At 40.0% G+C, this 16369-nt stretch overlaps 1 protein-coding gene across 1 annotated transcript in view; it reads left to right on the top strand.

Annotated features, from left to right (window-relative positions):
* The first annotated feature begins 394 nt into the window (after window positions 1-394).
* kcnh8 (potassium voltage-gated channel, subfamily H (eag-related), member 8) overlaps window positions 395-16369 on the top strand; it is a 54691-nt gene continuing 38716 nt past the window's right edge. Inside the window, exons 1-2 of the mRNA XM_046059165.1 lie at window positions 395-558; window positions 12661-12894. Of these exons, the coding sequence (XP_045915121.1) occupies window positions 483-558; window positions 12661-12894 (310 nt within the window). The 5' untranslated portion in view covers window positions 395-482. The remainder of the gene's footprint in view (window positions 559-12660; window positions 12895-16369) is intronic.

The following is a 16369-nucleotide window of genomic DNA, read 5'->3' as shown; positions in this document are numbered from 1 at the left end:
TTTCTCTAATAAGCTATAGAGAAACTGTGTGAAAGACAACATGTAAATAAAAGTTTTTGACTTGTGATGTCACTGTGTCCACACAGAGAAACTCCCCCATTTGCGCTTTGATCACGGTTGTTGTTCGAATGATTGATGTCTCCCACCATTGCGCGCTGTGGAGAGATGATCATTGAATCCAACGGCATAATAATAGCATCGTTGACAGGGAGTCTCACTCTCTCATGGTCGACCCTGGCTAGTACCTGAACTGCACCTGTGGACTTCATCTTCTCTTGTCATTTACACACGCAACAGAAGCCCCAGACGCACGGGTGCGCGCATCACGGGTGCACTCTCCACCTACTGGGGATCGCATTGTGCTGAGTTGACCGAATAGCTCCTTGTTCTCGGCGGCTTAAATGGGAGCACCTCACACATTTGGACGACTTGCACCTTCTCTTCAGTAACTTTGATGGGGACTTCGATATCAAGCAGGGAAAATGCCTGTGATGAAGGGATTATTAGCGCCACAGAACACGTTTCTGGACACAATAGCCACACGGTTTGATGGCACTCGTAAGTTTGCTTTTAATTCTTTTTTTTAACACTCAAAAATTTATAGCAGCTATAATAGTTTCTGTCGCAAGTTTTTGGCTGTCTTGTATTCTCTGGTTTGTAAGGAGCGTGAGGCTACAGTCTATTTCCTGCCGATCTTCCAGGTGATTAAAAGCCACCTGCAAAAATCAGATAAAGAATAGGGGCTTCTCGGTTTGTTGTCCTTGATGCGAATGGCCTTTTAATTAACTGTACGCATCAGGGCACCAGCTGAGTCGGGCCCGTTTGCTTTTAGACTTGAACTTTAAGGTAACTCAAAATTGTTACACGTCTCAGGACCCGACAGAAATGGAAAGCCGGAGAACCTCCCACATCAATTAGCTGGCTGAGGCTGTCGCTGTCCGCGGTGCTGAAACCTCAGCACCACAGACAGCTGCAAAGGGTTAACGGGGCTACCACAGGCTCCTTGCTACTGTACACGCCACAAATATTTGGACTTGTTCCCAAGTTGCAGCTTGTGTCATGTATTTGATATATATTTGTGAATACACCTGAATAAATCCAACTTTTTTTTTCAGTTGTCCACACATCATTTCCCTCCGGGGTTAACCTTTATTATCTCTGCTCTTTGGCAGACAAGTCCTCCTGCCGGTCTGAGACCATGCAGCAGTCGCATTTATCAAAATTAATTGGTCGGCGGCGGCATTACATCAAGTCTTTCCCCGGGCTGAGGCACACACGACAACTTTTCTCTGAACTCTTGCCTCTTATCTCAGTTGTCTTCTTTTATTATAATGAACAGTCTCTATTTCTCTTGGAAGATTCTTAGAAATCCGCAAGGTTTTACAGTTTGCTCCTCTCCCATTCTTTAAGCCTTTCTCTCTTTCTGCCCAGTTTCAAACTTCCAACTCATGTTCAGCCTTTTAAAAGTTTCATCTTAGTCCATTGTGTTTGTTTAGGCATCTATGCACATCTTCAGGCATTCAGTTTTGCAATGATTGGCTCGGTTTAGAAACTGAGGATACTTTGCACTTTGATTCAGGTAGTTAGGCTACTTTCATGTAGCCTTTATAATGTGTATATTGTTTCCTAATCACTTAGTTTTTATACTGTCAGAAAACTGAAAAATACCCATCACAGATTCCTAAAGTCCAATATAATGTCATTAAATGTTTTGTTTTGTCCAAACAATAGGCCTATCCCAAAACCTAAAGGTATTCAGTCTATACTGTTAAGGCAAATAAAACATTTGAGAAGCTGAAACCAATGCATTTTTTGCATTGACTATCAAAATAGTTGCCCTTCAATCTTTTGTCAATTAGGCTAATCAATATATCGACTAATCATTACAGCTCTATGTACCAGTGTATCATCTAATTAGAGGGGGAAAGAAACAGCATACCATATTTGAGGTTCGTGCTGTATATTGTTCATTTGTCAAAAACACACACAAACAGAACATTTGTGTCATCATTGGTGTTTCAACATTGCCAAGGAATTGTCACTACAAACTTATTGTTAAAATCCTTATCATAGAACTTATTGATACTGATACATCCTGCATTTAGTGGCTACAGTTGTAGCAGAGGGCTGTGTAAAGTCTCCCAGTGTGTGCTGCATTCTCCCCATCCTGCACCATTCTTTCAGATAACTATTTTCTAGCTTTCAACGCACACTAGTTCCACCTCCACAAGGCAGGTAATTACTGTCACAATCACTGCTGCCAACAGCTGTGTGTTGAGTCAGTATGTTTAAGTGTGTATGTGAATGAAAGAGAGAGAGAGGAGATCTGTATATCTGTAAAGAAAGACACAGAGGAGGAGAGTAGAGCAAGAAGAAACAAGTTTGCTAGTTTGTGTCACAGAACTTTATGTGAGTATGTGTGTGTGTGTGTGTGTGTAAGTAAGTGTGTAGCTCTGCGTGTGTGTGTATGTGTGCTCAACTGTCTCTGTCTTAGAGCACAAGGCTAGTAAAGCAGAAGTTTCTCCTCCTCTGATTAACTTTCTTTAAATGCAGCACATCTAATTAAGCTGTTAAAAAAGTGGCTGTGGGATCCCACATTGTGATTACCACGTGCTGCCAGGTGAATGTTTAAAAACTCATCTCAGTATTACACACAATAAAAGAAATAAAATACAATAAAAGCCATCACTATCAGATTCTGCTGTCTCAGGGAAGACAAGAGGATATACTGTTGCTGTCCCTGTGGCTCAGTCTTACCAGCAACCTTATGAACTGCAGGAAGACCCAGGGAGCTAATTACTGAGTATGAGAGACCACAAGCCGCATGCTGACGCACATATATTTCAATGAGGTTTATGAAAGTAAAGCTAACCTGGAGTATTTGTTGTGATTAGCCAGGATTTCACACATCAATGACTCTTTAATTTTCTGTAATAGACAAAGTTTATACAAGTACATTGTTATAGTATCATCTGATTACACTAACTTGTGAAAAGTCAAATCTAATATTTTCCTCAGCTAGAGAATGACTCTGAAAGAAGTAATGCGTGTAGTTATGAGACTGTAAGGGAGTAATCAATCATCATTGAGTGTAGTGCTGCAGGGTGCAGAGGGGCTCTCACTTACTGCCAGTGTTTTGGCACTGCTGTTCCTGTTTTCTCCAAAGCCTACTTAATATTGAGAATGTTTTATTTTAGTGTAAAAAACCATAAAGGATGGAGCTTTGCTGTCGTGAACAATGTAAAATACAGAGGACCAATTGAAATCGTGTAGAAGCGCCAGCCCGTTCTGATCACAGCGCGTCAAATTATTATTAAACTTCTGAGACGCCCGGGGCTGCTAACTCCAGTGTAACCCATCCGCGTCAGATGATGTAGTATAAAGAACCAAAAGTCAAAGCTGACTTATTTAAAGTTTTAAGTTACATAACGTTACATGACTTATGTACCTACTTATTTTTCCAAACCTAACCAAGTATTTTTTGTGCCTAAACCTAATCAAACTGTGACAATTTCACAACATTAACCAAATCTTAAACAGTTGTTTCATGCGTACACTGAAGAGCACCTTGTGCATCAAATACTGGGATGAGAGCATGTTGGAAGTACTTCCATGTGGCACAGTGAAATTCATTAATGCATCCTGGTAAAATAAGTAGTGCTGGAAGCTTGGTGACATAGGGACTACTTGCAGGGCTACTTAAAGCAATCATGTTGTAAATAAAGACAGCTGTACACATGCATTTGTTATTAACTTACATTACTTTTCCCTTTTATTCCACAAAACTCTCGCCAATGTCCGGGAGCCTCTTGCTTGGTTACTCTCTTTTTCTCTTCTTAGCTTCCTCTGTCAATGTCCTCTTCAGTCTCTTCGCCTCTGCCATTATTTCCGTAGAGGCTGCTGAACCCGGTTATGTTGCCCGCTCCGGCACAACACATTGCCGTTCTCACCAGCTGTTACTTTATGGTAGAAAATTTACATAATGTTGCTTTAAGCTACAGCTGGTGAGCTAACCCGTTACATGCGATCTATACCGCTTGCCATTTCAAAAACACTTATCACACAGCTATCAACGAGTTGTAAAGCTTGCACGCTCACTCACTAACTGGACAAACAGTTAGTTATTCAAAAGTCATATCATGAACAATTATGTATTCTATTCATTCTACTTATTCTATTCAAACCTGCAATAATAGATTTTTTGATAACTTGGGGCAGTGCAACAAGCTGTAAACACAACAATGACATATCTTAAAGTCTTGGTGAACTTGTTAGTAAGTAAGTAAGTAAACTTCTTTCATACAGCACCTTTCACAGATAAAAATAAAATGCTTCACAATAAAGTGAGATACAATACATAAAAACATCAAAAATACATAGGAAAAATGTAAATTAGACAGCCATAAAACCCTTTAAGCATGTTTGGATAACAGTCCTGTTAGCTAACATTGCCTGTTGACACAGAGCAACAGTAGCATTATTTTGAGGCAGTGTTTCAGACAAACTGACAAATGCAAGTCCAATATTCACTCTCCCTGTACAGTAGCTTTGTTCACACATTTTTATGAAATGTTTTTTTGCTGATAATAGCTTCCTGCTGCTCTACTGTAAACACTTCAATAACATGTGCCTCAAGACAACATTTAAACTTGTCTTAATTAGAAATAGGTTTCCTACAACATCATCACTTACATGTCTTATATAAGATCCTCTGCGTCTATGTACTCACTCACTGTAAACCAACATAGCTAAAGGCATCAGCTAAGTGTGGAAAATGTAAATAAGCATTTTGAATTAATAGCAAGCCAGTTGTATCCTCTGGCTTTCACAAGGCTTTGACAGAGTATTCAGTTAAGATGACACAGTCAGGCACCATCATCAGTACAGACTCAGCACGCAAACCCTCTCCTCACTCTAAGGTCACTAGACTTGATAATTACTGTGAACTTAAAGGAGGTGAGTATATCATCTGTTCCACCAAACTTCTTGGACTTCTGTATGAGAGCTTCCCCGTCACCATGGACGTTCTGCCTTGTTAATCTGCTTAATTAACAAGATTCTTCCCCTAATCACGGTCTCTAATGGCCTGTCCAAAACGATCGACAAACGGGATTTCACCAGAAGAAGTCTTGGCAAAGTCGGCCATTTTTAGACTCAATTAATTTTTCAAATGAGAGGATTGGTTTGTGTGAGAAAGAGAGGGATGCTATGACAGAAACTCCAGAAACTCCAAGAGAGATCAGGGAGGTGGGCTTCCAAATTACTGGAATGAAGTGACTGGTGTAATTTTTCAGTTGGTGAGAGCCTGGGGGACTGTATGATAAAGACCCACAGAAGTGATTAAGGCTGTGGATTTGTTTAATGATTTTCTCTCCTGTTATATGGTGTGAGAGGATTACCACCAGCTTGGTGTCACCAAATGGCATATGAATAACACTCTAATGTCCGTTTATTATTTTTACCATGACTATTGATGCCATATGGACGAAGGTCACGTTTCTTTGTCCTTTCCTGCACATCCAAAACTCATAAAATGTGGCATCTGTAATGGATAAATCACATGTGAAAAGCTTAGGATGCGTAGACATATGTGATTGTCCAGCGTGCTATTTATTTAATACCTGTACTATATATCCATAAGCCTATTTTTATAGCCTATATTACCTTTTAACTATACTACTGTTCATATTTTGTCCTGTGCAATTATATTTATTTCTACACTTTGCCACTACCTTCTGCTGCAACCTGTGCAATGTTCCATATCAATCCCATCCGTAGCCTATACAAAAGGTACAGTGTACATGTAACTCTTAATCTTATTTTTCTATTTCTATTATATCTTGTATCTGTTGTGTTGTATCTGAAGCTGCTGTAACATGTCAATTTCCCCAGTGTGGGATTAATAAAGTCTGTCTTATATTACTTATACCCTATAGCATAATGTCATGTTGAATGGCCGTGTGCATGCGTGTCTAGTATGTGTGTGCACATTTACAAACGTGTGTACGCTCTAACTTCAACACAAAATACAAATAACTGATACACAAGTTTGTTGCAGCTCTGGAGGATGGTATGTGTTGATTAGATTGAGTATCCATTGTTAAAACAAATTGTACAGTTGTAACCTTGGTTGCTATGGCGTGTTTCAGTTGTTACTATGGCAACTCTAGTGACTTTTTTGTAGTTATGTGGCTGCTTCGTAGCAGTTTCTTAGAGGCTGGCATACTGGCAAAGAGGTGAGGAGGGTTTTCCATCCACCTCTCCCCTTCACCACCAATTTTCACCACAATCCATCTCCATCTTTCATCATTCCATCTCTCACAGCTCCATCTCACTTACTTTCAACTTTTCACATCACCCTCCGTCCCTTTTCCAACCTCATCAGTCTGCCTCGGTATATCTCTCAGCCTCCCCTTCTCTTCCCCTTACCTTTCCTCATCCCTCACATCTTTCACTTTCTCACCTGTTTTGCCATACATCTCTTTCTCTCCCTGAAATGCCTCTCTGTTGGTTTCTGCTTCCCTCTCTCTCTCTCTCTCTCTTTCTCTCTCACTCTCCCTTTATACGTCTCCCTTGCTTCCTCATGCTTGCTCACCCATCATAAGAATTGTTGTGCTGTAAATGACTCAGGGGTTACTCTAGGTGGTTTCACAGGACTGTCTAGGAGCTGGTGAATGTGCATAGGGAGCATTTGTGAGTGGACAAGGTACCACGAACACACACTCATCCCTGTGTTCCATTTGTTTAGCAGAGCTGCAATTTCTACCTTAAATTTTCCCGTGACCCACCTATCACTGACCTGCTGAGGAAGTATATTCCACCAAGCCCTCCAACCTGAACCACATAACAGATTGTTATTCATTATTTTTAAAAATGACCATATATATGTTTTTTTCTGATGTGGTGCCCCTGTTGTTGAGACGACAGTGGTGCTTTGAGTGATATGCTAACATGATCACAATGACAATGCTAACATGCTGATGTTTAGCAGGTGTAATATTTGCCATGCTCACCAACTTAGTTTAGTGTGTAATTTGCCATTTAGCACTAAGAACAAAATACAGCTGAGTCAGAGAATCACCATGTCAACCTTCTGGTGGTGCTAGGGTAAAGGTCAGGGGATCATCAAAGTACGATTTGTCCTCTGGAAACCATGAATGTTGGTACAATACTTTGAGTCAGTCCATAGTACATGTGCATAAGTCACTCAATAAGCGATAAATTTGACCTGCTGGTGGGGCTAGATGAAAGATCAGGGCATGACCATAGTTTTTAGGATTTATCCACTTGGGACCATTAATATTTATACTAAATATTATGACTGTCCATATAATAGTTTTCAAGATATTTCAGTCAAAATCCACACTGTCAACCCTCTTGTTTTAAAGAAAAGCCATGGGATCTCCAAAGTCAGACAGATTCATTCTCTGGATGTCTGAATGTCAATTGACCACCGGAAAAGAAGACAGACCAACTAACATTACCATCCCTAGAGCCATGGTGCTAGCTTGTCTAAAAACTACTTTGTTAAGGTTAGGAAAACATTGGGGTCATAAAAGAACCCAACTCTTACTGTTTGTGTCAGACGGGATGCCAACTGTGAAGTTATAACAGTGCTTTGTATTATTATTTGCATGATCACAAGGGGACACTTGAAATGTAAACATCAGTAATTTTTTGTGTTTGCAACCTGTGTTGGTTTGACCAAACAACTAATGCTGTCTTTTTTTTTGTGGTGAGGACGTCTTGTTAATTCTCAATCACATGATGAGGAAACACACAAGTCTCCAAACCACCAAAAGAAATGCATTTTAAGAGGAGGAAACAGCTGTCTTATGCTGGTGTTTTGATGGTATAATTGCACTTGAAAGTATATTTTATTAATAGCTCACACATGCTCTACAAATCATTCATTCACCAATCACAAGGCACTTCAGTTGACTTTTATTGCATAAGAAGGCTCTGTAACCATCTCTCTTTTTCTCTCGTGTTGTCTTTCTTCTCTCCCTGCCCTCTTTCCTCCTCTGCCCTCCCGCTCTCTTTCCTTTTCCTCTGTCTTTTCCTCCACTCCTCCTCTTCTCTGTCCCTGTGGGGTTTCTCCAACTGTCATGCAGTAGTGTGAGCATGAGGGGAGATGATCTATGGGCTTCTACACTGGAGCAATTAGCCAAAAGAAATTCAGAATGGAGAGAAAGATACAGTAGAGAAATGGGAGGTAATGAATGGGTTGAGGCAGAGGAGAGAGGATCCAGAGTTTAAAAAAAAGAAACAAAAAGAATGAGACAAAGGGGGAGGTGGTGGAAGGATAGAAAATGGTGAGATTAAATCTGAAAATATCTCTAAAGGAGAGGTGATTCAGATTTTTCCTATAGCAGAGATTCAGGTTTCAGAGGAAAGATAGTAAAGGTAGACAGATGATGCTCTTGTAGAGATGGTGGGAAGGAAGGTGAACGTGTGCAAAGAGTGAAGGAAATAAATGGATTGGGGAAAAGAGGGATAGACTGGTGGAATTCCAAGGGCAGAGTGGAGAGTTAGAGTAATTAGGAAGAGTAATTAGGCAGAGATATGCCAAAAGGTAAGGACATAAAGAACAGTTCCGAGTGGAGGTTGATATGGGAGGCAGGGAAGGGAAGGAGGGATAGGGGAAAGGACAGTGGGAGTGATTGAGAGAAAAGGGAGGAATTGAAAGAAAGTAGCAAATGTATATTAAAGGGTGCCGGGAGGCAAGAAGGGGGGCGTAATGCTTGTGCATTAGCAAAGGAGGGAGAGAAGGAACCAGGGAAAGTAGGACAGTAGGAGAGAGGAGTAGAAAAGAAAGGTAGAGAAAAGGAAAGGTGTTCAAGAAGGTCAAGAAAATGGTAATCCTGTTCTGGGTCAACCTTTTCTGCTGAGATTGTCAAATGGCAAATTTGTTTATTAAACAATTCGTAAAACTCCTGAAAACTTGGTTTTAAGCATTTTCTTTATAGCATTAAATATGTATGACTAAATAAATACCCGTTGAAGTTAAAGTTTAAAGAAAGCATCTGTATGTGGTATTTTTTAACAGAGCTAAGCTTCATTAGGACTGTGTAGCTGTGGTTTTATCTAATTTGATTGGCAGCGGCTTGGCAACATAAGCAACACCATAGTTGTCCTTGCATTCTGATTTAAATGTTGCTACGTCCTGGAAGTAAGTGACCACATGAGAAGGATGTTCTCTACAAGGTCACAAGTATTACAACACCATCCGTGACGCGTCCTGTACAAGATCTTCAGCGTCTGCGTACTCACTCCTTATTGTAAAACAACAAGCTTTCAGGTGAGCACAATGTATTTTTGTCCATTTATGCAGTCAGCATACATTTGATAAGTGGTCCAATCTACATCACAATCCAAGATATATAAGCTATAACATCACCTTGCCTCTACACACACACATACTGTACTCTCAAACAATATGCAACATATCTGTCAGTGCTATCCAACCAAAGTAATCTACTGTCGAACACAGTATCGTGTGTATATCACTGTAAAAATTCATTTTCTGTCAGCGCCATGCTCTCCTGCTCTGGGAGATGCCACCAGACAGGCTGCAGGCCTTTGCTCCAGCTCCCTGAGAGACCAGCAGTCCTGTCGGTCTGACTCCTGCTTACCCCGAGCCTGAGGGGTGTCACGTCTGACAGCCGGTCCCAATGCTGAGACCCGCTCTGACCATCTGTCTGGGCTATGCAGTCAGAGTATTACAGCTGACAGGACATTCTCGTTGTGTTTTTTTCTTTCATGAACGGGTATCACTGTCACTGCGTTTTATTTATCTATGTTAGTGACTATGATTCCAAAAAAACTCTGAAAGCATAATTCCAGTTTATGGCAACTTAGGTTTGGTCATCATCATTCCTGTTGGTAACAGTACGATTGTACTAACCATGTTAACTGTTGAAATGTGAGAAGCCACTAAAAAGGAGTCAAATGGCACAAGAAACATGAGTAGTGAGATGATCAGATATTAAATAAACCTCCAGGTCAGCCAAATTATTTGGAAGAGAAAATGGAGGTGATCTGTAAAGTACTTACCCAAACTGACCCAAAACTCCAGTTAGCCAAACTTACCCAAGCTTTGATAAATCAAAATTATCCTCACTATTACGTCTCTCCAGTTCCACATTCCTGAAAGTGACATGAAACACAATTTCTAGCGAGTGCCGGCAAGTGTGCACGAGCAATTGTATGGGATTACAAAAAGGAACATGTTGCTCACTCCTCTAGAGGGACACATAAAAGGGATTTGTTCCCTGCCATTGTATTCTCAATTCAAATCTAAGGTGGTATCCTTCAGCAAAGCCTGACGTACAACACAAAACAATTAAACACAAGGGTTGGTGGAATAGGAAGGAAGGAGGAATTATTGATGCAGAAAATTGATTTCTATAATGAAATGTAATTGAAACAAGTTGCTTTGAAGGATGTCTCAAGCAATGATTATAAACAAGCTCACGTCGTGTGTTTGTCTACATGAGTGTGTGGCTTAATATGTGCGTGACTCATTTATTCACTGATCAAAATGTATTGGGAATAATTTGGTTATGCTACATGTACCTTTAATTGTATGTGTGTGTGGTTTGAGACTTAGCGAGTGAGTTTGAGCAGGTTTGACTGCTTATCAAATTACAGCAGTGCACACACAAATACACACACACCTACTGTAACGCACACACACACACACAACAGAATCAGCCACAGTAGTCTGCTGTCTTGTATAATGGGCATTGTACTGTAAACATTAGCTGTCTATCAGCACAGCTCAGCATCAGCCTGCGCTACATTGGCACTGTGGTTGTTTGTTTGTGTGGATGTGTGTGTGTGTTTGTGCGCCACAATAGATGAATTCAGGTATAAACAGCTGGTCCTCTTCAACTGGGTATTTAGAGCTAGACACAAATAGGCTAATTAATTGTGATAGACTTCAGCACTGATGTGATTCTGTTTTGACTGTCATCGCTCCAGCATATTCCCCGCTGATTCCCCAGCGCCTGCTTGTTCTCTCACTCTTTTCTTTCTCTTTAACACATAACCTCGCTCTACTGCAACTCTCACTAAAAGTATTATGAATCCAGGGTCAGTTTCTTGACACCAGGGAATGAGTTTTGAGAGTACGATTCCATTGCTCTTCAGCCTGCAGATAAATCAGTCATTTATTGAGGTAAATGACCTTCATGGTGCAGCCCACACAGGCCTTCATCTACATGAGCTGTGGATCCCATCAGCCTTTGTATCCACGTGTTGGAAGTCACATTTTAGCCCCTGTGGTGAGGGAAAGCGATTCAGTGAAACAGCCAGTGGGGCACTCCTTGACAGTTGAATTTGTTTCCATTTTTATTATCTGAAGTTTCAAAAGTGGTAGTGGGAGCTGAGAGGTTAAAGCAGTGGTCTCACAACCAGAGTGTTGGAAGTACAATGTCCTAGATGAGCTTGCTAAATTTTTAGTTGAGAACTGCAGTCATAATGTTTAGCTTCTATGTTAATGAAAAGAATCGTTAACGTTGCTTTCATCAAAATCATTATTAACATTATATAATAACAATATATGATAACATTGGATCACATGACTACATTTCTCATGCTGACCAAGCCAACTTTCCCTTAGCTTCATGGAGTGTTTTAGTGTCTGTCATCTAATTCTTTTTGGTTTTACTGCAAATTTACAGTTTGGTTCACTCTCATCAACTTCGTTCTACCTTTGAAGAGATTCCAGGCAGCAGTTTTCAGCTAAAAAGCTCTGATAAACCCACTATCTGCTCAGCACAAAGACAAAGGTGGCATATAGTTAGTGAACATAGTGGAGCATTTAGCAGCTAAAAAGACAGATATTTATCTCAGGAGTTAGTGGAGAACAAAACAGAGTTAAAAGAGAGTGAATATTGGACTTGAAATTTGCCAGATGACCAGAAACACAACTCTAAATAAATGTTACTGTTGTTCCTTGTCTGCTGGGTGTGAAAATATGCAACTATTAGCTAATATGTTAGTCAATGATATACATATATACATTCTATGGTGTGTTTACAGCTTGTTGTGCTGATCCCAAGTGGCCAAGAAAGATAGCAGGTTTCACGCTTAGTCAGTTGAAGTTTAAAAACTTGGTAATGTTAATTAGGCTACTATTACCAGTGTTAACTAATGATATTTATACTTTGCTTTTTAGACATTTACAGTGCTATGGATCTGTGGTTGTCAAGGGATTGGTATACCTCCAGGAATTCTTGAAGGAGCAAAATAATGAATAGTTTAAAACTATAATTTGGTCTGTGGGGAGTTTTAATATTTTACCCTCCTGCCTAGAGTCAGAAAAACACATTGGATGTTATTTATGTCACTAGATTCAATTTGAAGATATGTTAAACACCCTTTTGGGAAGTTAAACAGTGTATTTCCTTTCTTTTAAGAGGAGCTGGGGATTGAGCTAAGCTAGGTTTAACTCGCTCCTCATTATTCCTTTAAACTCTATACAGGGACATCAAAAAGACATCAATGAGTTTGTCTAAGTCTGGGTAAGCAGGAAAAGTAAAATCCTTCTACCATAACTCCAACCCCCTAAAACATTGAGATGTGTCATCGAATATCATTACCTTACCTCCTTGTCCCCTTCTCACCTTACTCTTCCCGCCTTTTCTCCTGCAGACAGCAACTTCATCCTGGCCAATGCTCAGGTGTCGCAGGGCTTTCCCATCGTCTACTGCTCTGATGGCTTCTGTGAGCTTACAGGCTTCTCCAGGACCGAGGTCATGCAGAAGAGCTGTGCCTGTAAATTCCTTTATGGGCCAGAGACCAGCGAAAGCATCATCCTCAGCATTGACGACGCCCTGGAGGAGCGCAAGGAGTTTAAAGATGAAATCATGTTCTACAAAAAGACAGGTAAGCAGTGGAAAGCCACTTTTGTTTTTATTTGTGTCTGAGTTGTTTGTTCAGTTGTCGTCATCTTTGTTCCCTTGATTTATCATTTGATTTTCCTGCTCTTTTGTGTTTGTGCCTAGTCACTTCACCATAAAACATAGACTTCCTTCCTCTACTATTTACCAATTAGGAGTTTAAATCAAGGCAAGTAGACAAGCACAGAAAGCCATTAGAGAGTGCACAGATTGTGTTGCCCGAACATTTCCATAAATGGAGGGCAGATTTCTGATGCTATTTCTGTAGAAGCCACATTTAAATTGACATAGATGGACCCGTGGATAGATGGAGTAATGACTGGACTAATGGATGTATAACTTTTTTATTGGCCCATTCTCATTAAAAGGTGATTAAGCAAAGCAATCAGTCACAAAGTCCCCCAGTTATTATTTAACAGTGAGAAACATCAAACTTTCATAGTTATCAACTAGTGACTCCTTAACCCTGTCTTCTTCGATTACACTGAGCCCAATAGCTAGGCCTGGTGGTGTGGTTTGTTGTGTGCCTCGCTGATTAGCCAGCTGGCCAGTGAAGAAAATGGAGTCGAAAATAATGAGCACATCTAGGCATCAGTGGATACATGCTTGCTGTGATGTGAGATGGTGCCATGTGCCCTTGCATAGTTATTGCAGTTTTCTTTACTTTAATGCTTCCTGATCAGTTATGTGAATCTACAACTTTTTTTTTTTAAATTAATTCTGGCAGCACTTGCGTTTGGTGGTGAATTTTTCTGTAGCAGCTCTGTCACAAATCAAGATAAATCACTTATTTGTTATATCATTTGGACAGAATGAAAAGATTATCCCTGCCTATTAAAGTACTATGACAGCCACAGATACCCGATCTTTTTAATTTTTTGTGTTAGAGCATTTGATTTTTTGATTGCTGACGGGATGTAAAGAATTTCAACAACAACAAAAAAAATGCTTCTGAAATAAATTGCTTACCCTAGCTCAGAAAACACTAAAAACTTCCATGACATCTGGGCACATTTCTCGCCTGATAATCAGACTGAATTGCCATTTTCTTTTACTGTATTCATTTATCATGACTCCATGTTCATGTTTGCTTATTTTTTGTTGGGAGGGGATTTATTAAGATTTGTTTCACCCTAACCACTCAGTGGCAATTGATATTATAATATATATTATGTATAATTATAATAATATATATCTGGCTGACGTTACTTTCTGTTTCAGACACACTGAAGTGGTAGAGGTTGCTACAAGCAGTTTACTCAATGGTTTTCACAATGATTAAAGTAAAATATCAATTTCAGAGTTGTTCTTAATGTAGCTATAGGTAGCTAGCTAGCTCATGGAACCCACTCTTATTCCTACCTATTAAGCTCTGATGGTTCAATTGCATTTCTAGTCGGGGGAAAAGCTGCTAATAAGCAACACTAGACCTATTGCACAACAACAAATGGGAGATGTGGGCGGAGGAAACAGCAACTAAATGGACCTTGTGGTGAGATGGTTATGTCAACAAGTGTAAGGATGGTTTATGATACTGTATGGACTTCTAAAAATGACTCATACCAAGCAGGTAGCTTGGCATGTGCATGTGTCAGTTGTGCCACCTTCCTATAATTTTAAGCAGATTTTGTAGATGACTCACTGCAGTTTGTATAGACACAGCTTTGCTAATACCATAACAGATGTGATTGTCTACACCACTCTGTGTCTTGCTTTGTTATCTTTCCTGTCACACCCTTCAATCTCTTTTTCCCTTCTGTTCTCTTATAGCTTCTATTGTTACATTTAATTTTACCATCAAATTTCTTTTCTCCCACCTCTTTTCTACATTTCCACGCAGTACTGTTTGTGCCCGTTTGTCTGTCTGTCTTCCATGCTTATCTTGCTTTTTTCTTTCCCTGCCTCAGCCGTTTTATGTTGTCTCATCCCTATCTTTCCGTCTGTCACAGCAGAGTCCTGAACGTAAACGTAGCTGATTGACTCAGTTTATCCTCCGTCTGTCAGCCTGAGTGGAGAGAAAGCTGCATGTTCGCAATCAGAACGCTCGTTCTCTCACTGTGTGCTTGATAGTGCTGCCTTGTCTCGCATGCATGCAGATATTCACACACACATACACACACACGCATAGACAAAAACACTGTGATTGAGTCATCACCAGGCAAGGAATATTTAGTGAGTGGGAGTGATGGGAGGGAACTCCGTGGGAAATCCCTCTTAATCAGCAGTTCATTTCTAGTCACTGAACAGAGAACAAGGAAAGGTAGACCCTTTAAGTTTGAAAAATCTGTGCTACACAAGAAAATTTCACATCAAATAAAAAATCCATTAAATAATTAAACTATCAAAGAGGAAAATGTAAAACGTGAAAAATACCTGTATGTCTAATAAAGCTACCAGCGACACAATATACCAGGGACATTGTCATGCATATGCCACAGCATGATGTGGATTAGACTGAATTTGGTGTGATTAATTAATTAACAATAACAAGACTAAAACTCCTGACACTGTGATGCTGAACATAATTTTTGCCCTTATTATGTGAAGATTCTTTAAGACAGGGATTTTCAAAGTCTATATTGTCTAAGACTACTGTATGACATTACTCCAGACTACACTAAAAAGTTTTTTTTAAAGTCTGTCCTGAGGTTTCCACTTAGCTTGTTAGTACATCAGCGTTAGCAAGTTAGTGCTCATGTTAGTAATACATGACAAGTAGGCCTGCGGCTGGTGCAGATGTGAATATAGACGTTAGTTTAATAGGTTTTTTGTCAAAAACGTGAAGTGTTGGAAATTTTGAGCAGCTGGTAGCACTAAATGAAAAGTAAAGGGAATTTCCCAAAGTCCTCTAGGGCAGTTGTTCCCACAGTGGGGTCCGGGGACCCCCAGGCGTCCTTGGAGGGTCCCCAGCAAAAAGGGGAATCATTTCTTTTCGCTATTATTCCATCCACAAGTAACATAGTGACAGAACATATGATTATTTTGGTCATGGGTTTCATACACTTTCTGTAAAACATCTAAAAACCCAAATCCTATCAGATTGGCGATCCTGGGACAATATCTTATCACAAGGAAGTCCGTTGTCTATTTTGTTCACTGTAGAGCAGAGTGGTACTGCAGACGTTCCTGATAAATATCTGTGGGTTTGTCATTATAAGCTACCCCTTTCAAATACACATAATAATCTAATCTATTAAAAATATAAAAATATTGGTTATAACAATAAAGTACAATAATCAGAACAAGCACACTAACGCTAACACTGCACCTACAGTTCCTCTGAAAAGCAATCTATTTAACAGGAGATGGGACCTCAGTGATGGGTTCATCTCTTCCTGTGCCTGGGGTACAGGGACTTAGTCTATTTAAAGGCTCTGCTTCTCCTGAGGGACTTTCAACTGTAGATAGGCTTAATAATAAATCTTGGAATCTGTGAAACTGTTGCTCCACACAAACACACA

Source organism: Micropterus dolomieu, linkage group LG09 (genome assembly GCF_021292245.1).
Source record: "Micropterus dolomieu isolate WLL.071019.BEF.003 ecotype Adirondacks linkage group LG09, ASM2129224v1, whole genome shotgun sequence".
Taxonomy (NCBI): Eukaryota; Metazoa; Chordata; class Actinopteri; order Centrarchiformes; family Centrarchidae; genus Micropterus; species Micropterus dolomieu.
Note: the sequence above shows the minus strand (reverse complement) of the source record. Positions and strands in the feature narration are given on the sequence as shown.